This window comes from Malus domestica, chromosome 01 (genome assembly GCF_042453785.1).
Source record: "Malus domestica chromosome 01, GDT2T_hap1".
Lineage (NCBI taxonomy): Eukaryota > Viridiplantae > Streptophyta > Magnoliopsida > Rosales > Rosaceae > Malus > Malus domestica.
This window is the reverse complement of record NC_091661.1, coordinates 17,538,785-17,553,101: the sequence shown is the minus strand read 5'-3', so window position 1 is coordinate 17,553,101 and position 14,317 is coordinate 17,538,785. Positions and strand designations below refer to the sequence as shown.

The window sequence follows — 14,317 nt, the reverse complement described above, 5'->3', positions numbered from 1 at the left end:
GTGGCACGACACTAACGCGATCGTCAATCACCTTTTCCTCAAACTTTGCAAGATACTAACTCAATCATGCAGAATGATTATATGATGAAGTGTTTATTTGAAAAACAATCAATTACGAAAATCACAAGGCACATTTTCATAATTGACATTCAATTAAAACCTTAAATGAAAACAGCATGAAAATAATTTTTTTTTTCTCTTTAAAAACGCATGCTGTTGAAACCACAAGATGGCAGCAATAAGAAAACAATTCATTCTGCTCAAAAACCAACGCCACTGCCTTTTGATGTTTTAAACTAAGAAAATGCATATGCGGCAGCAGCATGGACAACCCTAAACTGATCTAGTGCATGCGGCAAATATAAAAACATATTTTGATGCACTCTATTAATCTAGCGGCAGCACACTCAAAACCCTAATGTAATCTCATATATATATAAGTTGCAGTAGGAGACTTCAACATGACTTAAAACTCTAAATAGATGAGATCAAGATAAAAACAAAACCATTTGAATTTATCCTCATTTTAAATGCATAGCATCTGACTCCAAATAAATCTTATATTAATAAGTAGGCCTTTAATTAAGCTAAACGAACTCATAGCAAATTAATTAATATGTAACGCCCATATCTCAATTGTTAAACTTCAAAGCTAAACAGCCCATTGAACAAAAACTTATATCATGTGAATGCATATACATGTCAAACTTACTTGAGCGGATGTCTCTGAAACGCTTGCCATTTTGTGATCGAGAGCACGTGAGACAAACTTAGACTAAAATAATTACAACTGAAAACAAGCACTAGTCTAATATTACAGACTCAGGCGTTTTGTTTAGGAACTGGCAATTTTACTCTAACAATCCCCCCCTTTGGCATTTCCTAGACAAAACCCTCAATCATAAAATTACAGACAACTAATAAAATTAACGATCATGCATAACATTGAAGTCTGAAACCTGCACACACTCAAACAAGAAAACCTGTGACGTACAAAAGATATACGTTGCTGAAAATGAAAGCATTTATCTATAAAAGCAAACAACAAAACAAACAACCAGGTTTTCGAAATTCTACTTCTCCCCCTAAATATAAGCTTCCTACTTCTCCCCCTTTTTGTCTAGAAAGGTCAAAGGCCTTAGAGGTAACCATCAGGTGCAGTCAGCGGAAGATAAGTGGAACATAACAAAATGTGATGGAGAAAGATTTCCTTTATGTGAACTAGAACCGCTTCGGAAGAATAAAAGTGGGGACGAAATCGGGAGGGAAAAGAACACATGTGCAATAGTCGAAAAGATAAACATGAAAAGAAATGCATCTTTCATATTGTTAAGCTCCCCCTAAACAAATGCTTTTAAAAAAAATAATGAAATGCAACACACAAATGATATGATTTTTATTTTTTTATTTTTTTTCAAAAAAAATTTGTATGAGAAGCATATAATTGTTCCAACAAGAATGAAATGGTGCAAAAACACATGTGGTTCTGAATCTTCATTCACAAGCTAACATTGTCCCTAAAACATAACATGTATGACTGTAGTTGCAAGTATAGCTGAAAGTTGATAACTACACAAATGTAATTAAGTCTTACAGGACCAACTTAACTTTAACCCTTAAGCTCACAAGATATACGCTCGAATTTTCATTCAAAGTGTTTTGGGGTAAGTGTATACGCTCAAAAGATCATTACATGAATGCTCTACCATAGGCTTGCAGATTGATCTCATCTCCACACATAAAAAATTAACTTCTTTGGATCAAGTAGGTCTTTGTTAAGGGTGTAATGGGGCTTCAGGTACTCGGTTAAAGAAATGAAGGATATAGGAAACACAAAGTCTAAGAAACTAATAGAGTAGTTGGAAATGAAACCGAGAGAAGCATGCAACAGTTAACCAAGCAACTTGGCAGTAAATTGAGTGGTTGGATGAACGACATATAATTGCACAGTTGATTTCTGATGATTCTTCCTTTTCATTTACAATGACACACTTGATTTCTTATAATGTTGGCAGCTCACTTGTGATTCATAGTGACTTCTTTTCATCTTTTCTTCTTTTGCTCTTCATTTGTAGTTGGCTTTCTTCACAAAATTTGCATCTTCAACCTTTAAATAACCTTGAACTCTCTCTTTTGAAAAACGTACTCTACTAGCTTCTTAGTAGGGTAGGGAATTTTTAATATAAGTGGCTAGGTAAGGAATGTAGGTTTAAGAACAAAAGGCTTACATATAGGCTCAAAAGGGCTAACTAGGGAAAAACATGTAAGGCACTGGCATATATGGCAATGATGGTAAGTCCTAATGCCTACTATCGTCTCCAAAATAGAATAATATATGATACAAAGTTTTGAGAGGTCTCAAAGCAAGTTCTAGAGCAGCAAAACACATAAGATCACACACATGAAAAAAAATACGAGTGTATGAAAAATGCACACACTATATTTAGGCACAAAAGCTCACATGGGTGCGGGTTTTACTCAAGTTAAACATGTTCAACTCATTAACATTGATATATTATCAACAAGAGGCTATTGTCCACAACAGAGTCAAACATATCATGCTAGGATCATGTTATCAAGTGAACAAGGCTAGAACTCATATGAAATCATACTTTTCCATTTTTCCTCATACATTTATTTATTTATTTATTATTTATTTATTTTATTTATTTTTATTTTTATTTTTTAACAAGAAGAAAGACAAAAAATGCAGTATTTATGCTATATGAACATGCAAGCATACATTAATGAAAACATTTGCAAAGAGAGAGCTTAGTCAATATAAACAACTTGAAGGTGGAGATAAATTGACAAGTACACCACTTTGATTCTCTTTTCTTCTCCAAACTTGTCTCACTTTTGGAACTACCATACTTGGAACAGATATAATTCTTGCAATCCGATTAATCTCTTTCAAATAAGTCACAAATTGTTCCTTAAGATTTTCTTTTTCAAAGTTCCTTGAAACTTTTTCTTGATAAGAATTTTTCTTTCTAAACTTATTGCACTTAGGCCGGATGTGACCAGGAATCCCACAAAGATGACATATAGGAATGAACTTCCTAGATTGTTTGTTTCTTAAGATTAATTGAAGTCTTGACATGATTAACACATGTGCAAAGTTTGTAGATGTTTCGGGAGTAAGACCTAAACATTTATCGTCACCTACTTTCAAACTAGGAATATTAGAGGCTTTGACAAATCTGGTGACAGAAGAGGAACTTGTAGTCTTTGTAGACTCGAATCCTAGACCTCATTTGTCTCCAAAACTTTTTCCATAGCTAAGCATCTTGTCAATTTTCCCCGAACCTATGCTCAACTCCTAAACTTTTCTTCTCATCTCAACCACTTCGTCCTCAAGAGCTTTCTTATCAGACGAGAGAGTGTTAATTGTGGTTTGTAGAATGTGAATCTTCTCTAACAGCGACTCTCGCAGTTTCTCTCCATTGTCCAACTGAGATGGATGCTCAACTTCAACTTCTTTCTTTTCACTTTCAACAAATGCAAGTTTCTTCTTCAAGTTAGAGTTATCATTTTTTACTTGCACACTGATGTCATAGAGATCAGAATATTTTCTCAAGACTTTTTCCAAGTCAGGTTCTTCAACAAATGAACCTTCTGTGTCATATCCATCAACAGTTCCTATAAACGCAATCGTATCCTTCTCAGATTCCGACGTAGATGCATCCCTTGAATCACTATCACTCCAAGTGACCTTCATTGCCCTATTCTTCTTCTCTTTTCTCTTAATAGTATTTGCACACTCAGAAGCAATGTGTCCATAGCCTTGACACTCATGACACTGAACCATATTGTTAGAACTCCTATGTTCACTAGTTCTAGATGATCTAGAGGCTTTGTCATGTAAGACATCTAGAGAACGAAAGTTTTTTTGAGTTCGAACCTGAGTTGGTTCGTTGCTCACGACCTTTGGAATTTTGAGACTTGAGAAACCTTCTAATTTGCATGGTTAATTCAACCAATTCATCTTCGGACAAGTCTTCAATTGAGCCATCACTTTCTTCTTCTTTGACAGCTTTGAGAGCAATGATTTTCATCTTCTTGGAATCAGGAAGCTCTAACTCATACGTTTGCAGAGACCCAATCAATTGCTCAAGCTTGTAGGTGTTTAGATCTTTCGATTCCTCAATCGCCGTCCTCTTAGCATGAAACCTCATAGGAAGTGATCTTAAGATCTTTTTCACAATCCTATGCTCAAGAATACTGTCACCAAGATTGTGACAGCCATTAACAATTACGCTAAGCTTAGCATAAAAGTCAGAGAAACTTTCATCATCAGACATTGTGATATTTTCGAATTTTGTGATGAGATGTTGAAGTTTGGATTCTTTAACAGTTGAGTTACCCTCATGAGTAACTTCAAGAATGTCCCAAGCTTCTTTTGCCGTTGTACACTTACTTATGTAATTGAATTGTTCAGGCGAAACGGCTGTGAATAAAGCATTCAAAGCCCTTTGGTTAAAAGTGCTAGAGCTACGCTCATCATTGCTCCATTCTTTCCTAGGCTTAAGCTTAGATATAGACACAGAGGACTCTCCTTTACCTTTGGTTTCTTCAATCGTCGGAGGTTCCCAACCTTCTTCAACAGCAAGCCACACCTTGTCATCTTGTACCCACAAAAACGATTTCATTTTCGCCTTCCACGCAGCATAGTTGTCACCATCAAAATGTGGTGGATGAGAAACTGAACCCATAGTACGATTCATCCTAGACTACCCACGGATCTCACTAGGTATTTTTAGTGACCTGCTCTGATACCAATTGAAAGTTCTAGGATGGGTACTAGTTTAACCTAGAGGGTGTGAATAGGTTCCAATTTAAAAATCCAATTCAATTTTCAATTTAATTTTCAGTTCTCAAATTAAATCCACATTCACATCACATATCAAACTATCATACTCATATGCAATTAAAACGATAAATAAAAAGTGCACACATGACGTAGGATTTAACAAGGCAAAACCCACCACTAGGAAAATCCTCGGGCTCCCAAGTCAGGACAAACACTAAGAGAAATAAGTACATAAATACTTACAAAACTCATCAACTAGACCCGCATACTAGTAGGCAGTTTTGTCTCCGCGCTTTGCTGCTCGATCTTTCTTCAGCCTTCGAATTGAAGTGGCACGACACTAACGCGATCGTCAATCACCTTTTCCTTGAACTTTGCAAGATACTAACTCGATCATGCATAATGATTATATGATGAAGTGTTTATTTGAAAAACAATCAATTACGAAAATCACAAGGCACATTTTCATAATTGACAATCAATTAAAACCTTAAATGAAAACAGCATGAAAATAATTTTTTTTTCTCTTTAAAAACGCATGTTGTTGAAACCACAAGATGGCAGCAATAAGAAAACAATTCGTTCTGCTCAAAAACCAACGCCACTGCCTTTTGATGTTTTTAACTAAGAAACCCAATTTCATGCATATGCGGCAGCAGCATGGACAACCCTAAACTGATCTAGTGCATGCGGCAAACATAAAAACATATTTTGATGCACTCTATTAATCTAGCGGCAGCACACTCAAAACCCTAATGTAATCTCATATATATATAAGTTGCAGTAGGAGACTTCAACATGACTTAAAACTCTAAATAGATAAGATCAAGATAAAAACAAAACCATTTGAATTTATCCTCATTTTAAATGCATAGCATCTGACTCCAAATAAATCTTATATTAATAAGCAGGCCTTTAATTAAGCTAAACGAACTCATAACAAATTAATTAATATGTAAAGCCCATATCTCAATTGTTAAACTTCAAAGCTAAACAGCCCATTGAACAAAAACTTATATCATGTGAATGCATATACATGTCAAACTTACTTGAGCGGATGTCTCTGAAACGCTTGCCATTTTGTGATCGAGAGCACGTGAGACAAACTTAGACTAAAATAATTACAATTGAAAACAAGCACTAGTATAATATTACAGACTCATGCGTTTTGTTTAGGAACTGGCAATTTTACTCTAACAGAGCATGTTTTCCAATTCACAACTCCCTGAGTTTTTTTTAGGAGAGGCTATAAGAACAGCTAATTACATACTAAACCGTGTACCAAGTAAAGCTGTCTGTTTAACTCCTTTTGAACTTTGGACATGAAGGAAGCCCAGTTTTTCACATTTCCATACCTGGGGTTGTCGATGTGAAGCTCGTTTATACAATCCTCATGAGAAGAAATTGGATATGAGGACTACAAGTTGTTACTTTGTAGGGTATCCTAAGAAATCCAATGGTTATCGTTTTTAAAATGCACACACTCGTTTGGCAGAGAGCAACAATGCCAAGTTCATTGAAGATGGTGGAGCTTTGTACTCACATTCGGGGAATAGTTATGTGTTTGAACAAATGGAAGAGAATAATTAGTCATCAACAAATGGTTTAGGTGTTCTAACCTTGCCAATAACTATTCAATCAAATAGTGCACTGTCACAGGTCCGTGGGCAATTTACTCCAATGCATGAGCACCAAGATGTCGTTCACGACACTGAAGAAATGTTGATCCCTCAAGCAACTTCAAGTCAACATGCAGTAACACCAATACCAAGTGGACATGCAGAATCATCTAATCCAATAACACTGATGCAAGCAGCTGTTCCTCTTAGGAAATCACAAAGAACCAAAAAATCAGCATTATCAAATGATTACATGACCTATTTGAATGAAGTAGAGTATGATTTTGGTGATGTTGATGATCCCACCACATATAATGCAGCCATAGAAAGTCCACAAGCCTCCTTATGGCATGCTGCCATGCAAGATGAGTTGAATTAAATGAAAGCAAATGGTGTCTGGAGCTTAGTTGAAGGAATAAATGATATGAAGCCAATAGGGAACAAATGGGTATTTAGGACCAAAAGAGACAACAATGGGAATATTGAATGGCATAAGGCTAGGTTGGTGGCTAAAGGTTTTACACTGATGATGGGATCTTTGAATGGCTTGATAAGAAAAAACGAAGGTCAGTTGTTTTTGTATCGTTTGGAAGTGAGTATAAGTTGAGTAAGGAGCAAGTCTTTGAGATAGCTCATGGGCTGGAGCTATCAGAACTCCTTTTTCTTTGGGCACTCAGAAAACCCAATTGGGCAAAAAGTGAAGTTGATGCTCTGCCTCTAGGGTTTGTTGACCATACATCAGAGAAGGGGCTTGTTTGCTTCGGATGGGTGCCCCAAATGGAAATCTTGGCACACCCTTCATTTGGGGGTTCTTTGTTTCACTCTCGATGGGGATCAATAATTGAGACTCTGCAATTTGGGCATGTTCTTGTTGTGCTACCATTCATTATTGATCAGCCTCTGCATGCAAGGTTGTTGGAGGATAAATTTAAACTTTAAATAAATAAACCAAAGTGCACAACGTTATTGGACGGCACACCTTTTTATCACCACTTTAGCTAGGACATAAGGACTACATTAAAAACACATAAAAACTGCACTTTCTTCACGAATTTTAGAAACCATTGGAGATTATTAGCCACCTCCCATAAAATGGAGATTTAAGACGTTCTCTTTGTACAATTATTCTTGAGAAAGTTGACAAATTGGCCAATGTAGTGGTCTTGGTGCAGCTTGTGATCACCAAAAACAGCTGCAGCTTTCCTTGCATTGGATCTCAGCTTCTCTCCTTCCTCTTCCACCATTGCATGCCTCAGTTTTTTGGATATCTCATCTCTACTAAATGACCCATCTCGGCTGCGTTTCACTTCGACAGCCAGACCCCTGTCCTCCAAAAGCCTTGCATTCAGTGGCTGATCAAAGACCATTGGTAGAGCAACAAGAACATGCCCAAATTGAAGAGTCTCAATTATAGATCCCCATCCAGAGTGAAACAAAGAACCCCCAATTGATGGGTGTGCCAAGATTTCCATTTGGGGCACCCACCCCAAGCAAACAAGCCATTTCTCTGATGTACGGTCAACAAACCCTACAGGCAGGGCATCAACATCATTATTTGCCCAACTGGGTTTTCTGAGTGCCCAAAGAAAGGGGAGTTCTGATAGCTCCAGCCCATAGGCTATCTCAAAGACTTGCTCTTTACTCAACTTACACTCACTCCCAAACCCTACAAACACTACTGACCTGGTTTCGTGCTTATCAAGCCATTTAAAGATCCCATCATCAGTGGAAATTTCCCCTTTTGCCCTTCTTGTTGGTTTCTCAGGAGGAAGCTGTTGGAGCAATATTAGAAAATATGAAAAATAGCAATATAATTCCATTGATAATAATTATAAAGAAATTTCACAACATCAATTATATATGAGATTAATATAAACAACTAGAGATAAAGTTAGAAAAACTGACAAACTTGAAGATTGAGGCTTGCATAAATGCAATGTCCTAAAGATAGAATTTCGCCCCTACTCTTGTGCTTGTAGTTCAATAGGCGTCCATCTCCCAGGATTCAACAATCTATAATCCGAAGTCAAAGCACTTCAATCTTTGGACTCTGGCGAACTTTATATATTCCGTACTTTCAAGACACGACTCGGAATTTGACACACGAATCATTTGAGAAACAAAGTGGGGAAATCCTATTTCTCAAGAGTAAAAATTAACTTTAATTTTCTATCTCTAATACTAATGGTTTCATGGGTTTATATAGAATCCAACTTCTACTTATTAAAGAGATGTAACTTTTCATCTATAAGTATACATCACTTATCAAGTAGCACCTAAACAACATAACCTTTCTAAGAAATTGGTTAACACTATTTTTCATTCAATTATTAAAATTATATATTACAATATTTTATACTATAATATATAATTTCCAACAATCCCCCACATGAATGAAAAATCAGGAAGAATTTGAGAGTACAGGCGGACAAGAGATGTATCGGGAAATGTGTCTTTTGGACTTGAACCTACCCTAGTGAATACTTATCGGATTTACTTGGTGAAGCAGTGAATATAAAATCTTGAACTGTTCACCGCAGTAGTAAACTGAGACAATAAGCAACACACATCACTAATCCTAATATATTCCGGTTCATACGGTTGTGTTCATTTTGGTCCTGAACAAATCCCGGATTTATGAGAGCTTTAAAGAATTTAGCCATCTCATTCTCATAGAAGCGACCCACTTCTACTCTCACATAGGTGACCACTGATTAAGAATAGTCTGCTCTATTCCTCTTTATTTATAAGATATCATTGTCATTAAGTATAAATATACAACCTAAAACTTCTGCAGACAACACACTTCTTCCACCATAGGAATGAGGTATATAGTGTGTTAACTTCTTTGAATCATGCCCAACCAGTTTGCCTATTGAACTTAGACCATGGGATCTCCAATAAACTAAGTTAGGTTTCCGCTCGGCTGATTCATTAGTTATGTTGGCTTGAGCCTCATTCCCCTCGATGATCAACTTACTCTCTAGTCTAACCTTTAATAATTGGATCCACTACTATGTTGACTATTTTTAATGGTGTGCACAATCCATCTTATGAAATTGTATTTCATATGAGAGTAGTTGTTTGACATTCTTTGAAATGTCAAGTCCTTAAATTAGATTAGGACTTAATTACTATGTAATTTGCTAACACTTGGGCAAACTCTCCCACATTTAAGGTATTTGTAAGAAGGTCTCTAACCTTGCCATACCTTAAACAAGTTATCCATAATAAGAGATATTGCTTATTATCTCTTTTAAATGCAAATTACTCTTCCTAATTTAGACATTGTTCTTTGCCTTATTTGACAAGCCATCATAATACATGCATTATCATTCATATGCTGACTTAATAAACATCATCAGGTATAATACATTTTTCCAAATATCCCACATTTTAGTGTCTAGTCTTTTCTTTTCTCAAAGACCACCACACTTCCAATGTATTATTCCTCTCACATTGAGTGTCTAGTCTTTTCCTTTTCATAAGACCCCCACACTTCCAGTGTATAATTCCTTTCAAAGGAATTTCCTTTGGTTTCATCCATGACTAAAATGGGCACGGCAAGATTCCTTTTAGGATACCTATCATAAAACTGATCGTCTTCTTTTGCTAGTACTTGTATTAGTCTCACTTTCTTTGCCATTCTAACACCACTCTAATTAGTAATTACTAGCAACGCTAGTGTCTAGTGCCAATTATTAGTCTGAAAACTGCTTCTCTATAGACTAATAACACAATTTTGCAAATAGTTGCAACGGCTTGTAAAAATAATCACACCAGCACCTTCTTGTGTGGTTTTCTGCATGTGTTTTCACAGCTTCTTTCAAACTGCACATTCATGATATTTCCTCATAAGTATGTAAAAATTCATGGTCATTTCAATTTAGAATCAAGCAACCATTACGTTCCCTTTGGTAGAAAAATCAAAGGTCTAATTTGTATTGAATCATGTCTGCAATCCAGATTTCAATATGGGATAACCATATTCATCGCACCATTCCAACTCCATCCCGTTAGCATTTCAAACTAATTGAATGATGCTACTCAACCGGTACCATTCGGTTACAATCTAAAAAGGTAACCAAAATCATAACCACGCCAAATATGAAATTTAGATGGATTTCCATGACATGCCTCACATAAGTAAAATCTTACTTGTAAGGATATGCATGTGCCTATGCGGTGTCAATGAACATTCATACATTTTCATCCATCTATTTAGCAAACATAACCGTTTGGTATGGAATTCTGTTTTCCAGAACTTTTTAATGTCCAAAACACCCACACAATTCCCATACAAACTGCTAACACCTTTTCGTCAAGTGTTGCATTTGCCCAGAAATTTTTACTTTTTAATTTTTGTCTTTTCAAAGAAACAGGCGATTACAAAAATGGTCATGCCTTTCCAGCATATTTTTCTTCCGCCAAGTAATGCATATGTAGAGATATATTTTCACATCATCTACAATCATACCAATTCCTATGGGCCTTGACACAAGGATACCAGTCCAATGACTGATCGTCAGTATATACAAATATGTACTTTTTCATGAACAGGTATGAGTTCCAAACTCTGCATGAACCAAGTTCATGAATAACCGTGCTATTGGGAAGTTATCTACATGCTTTAAGTATAATTGAGTGGCTTAATTCCATCTAGATATTGACACTAGTTGAATAAAAATTGCCCCATATATATAAAGTTCTAAAACTAATCACTGAAACATAGTATAAATTAACATATATGCTATAAATTACCACAAAACAACCAATGTGCATGGTTCAGTCTAGTAGTTCCTCAAACGGTGTACAACTAGTATGCATATCCTGGGTTTAAAGTATTTAATAATGTATCGACACATACATATATCAATCATATGTAAAACACATAAACCAATTGCGTGACTAGTGAGTATAAGCAGATGCAAGAAACCACCCATCATATTTCAATAAACTGATAATATATATATGAATATCCACCCGAGCATCATCATGATTTCTCACTTTTCTTTCTCTGTATTCAAAGCCAGCGACAATTCTCTCCATATTAGAGAAATGTTTCTTTCCTCCAAATGATGGCAAATGATGGCTAGACTCATTGAACATATTATGATGTAAGTCTTTCTACATTATGAGATTAATTTCTCACTTCTCACATCCATATCTTCTAATTGTTCCGTAGAGATAAATTTCTATCTTTAGATTGTTGGAGCAATATTAGAAAATATGAAAAATAGCAATATAATTCCATTGATAATAATCATAAAGAAATTTCACAACATCAATTATATATGAGATTAATATAAACAACTAGAGATAAAGTTAGAAAAACTGACAAACTTGAAGATTGAGGCTTACATAAATGCAATGTCCTAAAGATAGAATTTCGCCCCTACTCTTGTGCTTGTAGTTCAATAGGCGTCCATCTCTCAGGATTCAACAATCTATAATCCGAAGTCAAAGCACTTCAATCTTCGGATTCTGGCGAACTTTATATATTCCGTACTCTCAAGACATGACTCGGAATTTGACACACGAATCATTTGAGAAACAAAGTGGGGAAATCCTATTTCTCAAGAGTAAAAATTAACTTTAATTTTCTATCTCTAATACCAATGGTTTCATGGGTTTATATAGAATCCAACTTCTACTTATTAAAGAGATGTAACTTTTTATCTATAAGTATACATCACTTATCAAGTATCACCTAAACAACATAACCTTTCTAAGAAATTGGTTAACACTATTTTTCATTCAATTATTAAAATTATATATTACAATATTTTATACTATAATATATAATTTCCAACAGAAGCAGACCTGTGGACATCACTGGCTTTCCAGTAAGTTTCTTGTAAACCTCCAAGTATTCTCCTTCAACCTCGTCGCAAGAACGAATGGCTAAAACTTGACTTCCGGAAACAATCTTGGCAAGTCTTGCAGAATCACTTATCCCACTTCCATTCGCTCCAAAAAAGCCTCGAGGCACATAAAACGCTTCAAACTCTCGAAACGCCACCGTTGAAGCAAACGCAACCCAATCCGGTGGCGATGTTAAGCTTTCCGGTGTTGGGAGAGCATGGTTTCTGTTTGCACCCAAGAGATTTTCTGGTCCGCCAAAGAAGGCACTGCCAGCCATACAGAAAGGAGAAAAATAGCCAACTGGAATACCATACTCTTTGGCGATGTCGACCACCCAATGAGCTGCATAGTCAGATATAATCCAATCAGGCAGCTGCTCCCCAATGAACTGCTTAATGGGTTCCTGCAGCAGATCATATGCAATCTTCAAGTTGTCTGTTTTTTCAAAGGGTACATCCACTGTGGCCTCAGCTCCTTCAGGCAAGAAGCCGGGATCCAATGGAGGAAATGGAATGGGGACTAAATGTATAAAGGATCGTAAATCCGTTGAGAATTTTGGGAGCTTTTGGATGTTTTTTGGCGTGGATATGAGGGAGACATGAACTTTAGCTTTTGCCAAGGCTACGGAAAGTTGGAAATACGGGATAATGTGGCCAAAGGAAGACCATGGAAGCATCACAACTCTAAGATCTTTTGCCATGATTAGGGGTTTTTTCTGTTGGATGGAATTTTCTGTGAGAGGTTTTTTTCATCTAATATATATAGTAAAAATGTTTAGTCTTGATGTTGGAAAGCTCACCTATATTTTAAGAGTGGTTGTGTAAAATGAGTTGTAATATTAAACTTCCACCTATAAAATTAAAGCGTAACATTGTTATGTTCGAATATTTTTTCATACACATTTGTTGGGACTACGTCATAATGTATTTCAATGATCCAATCGTTTAATTTTTAGATATTTCCTTAAATATCATCTCTTTACATAAAATACCTCAATCTGAAATCATATGACTATTAGATTCAATGGTAGTCATTTCAATTGTTTTTTTTTTTGTAAAGCCATATTCGTTTATTTTTTTACTACAAATGAATGTCATAATATTTTTGAAGTTATGTGTCAAAGGAAGTGACGTGGATGATAAATTTTTATCTCGAGTCTGGACCCCTAATATAGTGGGTGATTTTGAAGCAACTCAACCGCGAGTTTCATTGATCGACAAGGGTAGGTTGGCCGGCTAATATAGTGGGTGATTTTGAAGCATCACAACCGCGAGTTTCATTGATCGACAAGGGTAGGTATGATGTGCGGTGATCTCCTTCTCTGGAGTGGTCCCTCTCGGGCACTAGCAATTACAAGTTTAAAGTCAGATTTGTCTTTGTTAAAGCATCTTCAAAAGATTCTTTCAAACACCTTTAGATTATTTTCAAATAAGATATCAAATCTTAAATGGAATGTCATGTAATTAAATTTGAAAGTAGGTGTTGACCTTAAAAACTACCAAGCATTCGTAACGCGCAGACCTAGTAATTAATAAACTAACTACGTCCTTCATTTGTGTGCGGGGAGTGCCAACTTGTTGGCCGGGGAGTAAAATGTGTTTATGTGGCGTTGAGCACGCTGCTGACTTCTTGGTTTTACGACTGTGGCCGACGCTGCTGACTTCTTGGTCGTAATTACAAGCTTTATAACTTTCATGAAGAGCTTAACTTCAAAATTCGCCACTATAATCATATAAATCATATATCAAAATCTAACCATTGATTGTTGTTTACATTTACGCTTCATTGTTCTCATCAATTTTTTTTTTCTTCAGATTTTCTTTTTGGAAAACATGATCTATTAGAAGATGCAGGAAGATGAACGATTTGGATCGTTAATATTATATGCAGAGTTTTACGGTTAGTGAAAATATTGCTTGATGTTTATAAAGCTTTTACATACTATATGACATCGACTCATATTTCAGTTAATTGTAAATTTCAAAATGTGATATCAAAGATCTGAACCATTCATCTTCTT

The 14,317-nt window shown here is 35.8% G+C and overlaps 2 protein-coding genes across 3 annotated transcripts; both read right to left on the bottom strand.

Annotated features, from left to right (window-relative positions):
* Positions 1 to 3,322: 3,322 nt before the first annotated feature.
* Positions 3,323 to 4,715, bottom strand: LOC139198014 (uncharacterized). Its single transcript, XM_070826263.1, has 2 exons — positions 3,905 to 4,715; positions 3,323 to 3,786 (listed from the first exon to the last, which is right to left on the bottom strand). The coding sequence occupies exons 1-2, from the start codon at positions 4,713 to 4,715 to the stop codon at positions 3,323 to 3,325; spliced, it is 1,275 nt and encodes a 424-aa protein (XP_070682364.1).
* Positions 4,716 to 7,366: 2,651 nt separating this feature from the next.
* On the bottom strand, positions 7,367 to 13,187 carry LOC103428042 (putative UDP-rhamnose:rhamnosyltransferase 1). Of its 2 annotated transcripts, none has more exons than XM_070817959.1 (2): positions 12,226 to 13,187; positions 7,367 to 8,170 (listed from the first exon to the last, which is right to left on the bottom strand). In XM_070817959.1, exons 1-2 carry the CDS (start codon positions 12,995 to 12,997, stop codon positions 7,533 to 7,535), a joined length of 1,410 nt encoding a protein of 469 aa, XP_070674060.1. In that variant the 5' UTR covers positions 12,998 to 13,187; the 3' UTR covers positions 7,367 to 7,532. The 2 variants fall into 2 exon arrangements, with proteins under 2 accessions (XP_070674060.1, XP_028953981.1); XM_029098148.2 differs by having other exon boundaries at positions 7,367 to 8,205; positions 12,252 to 13,187.
* Between the last annotated feature and the right edge of the window lie 1,130 nt (positions 13,188 to 14,317).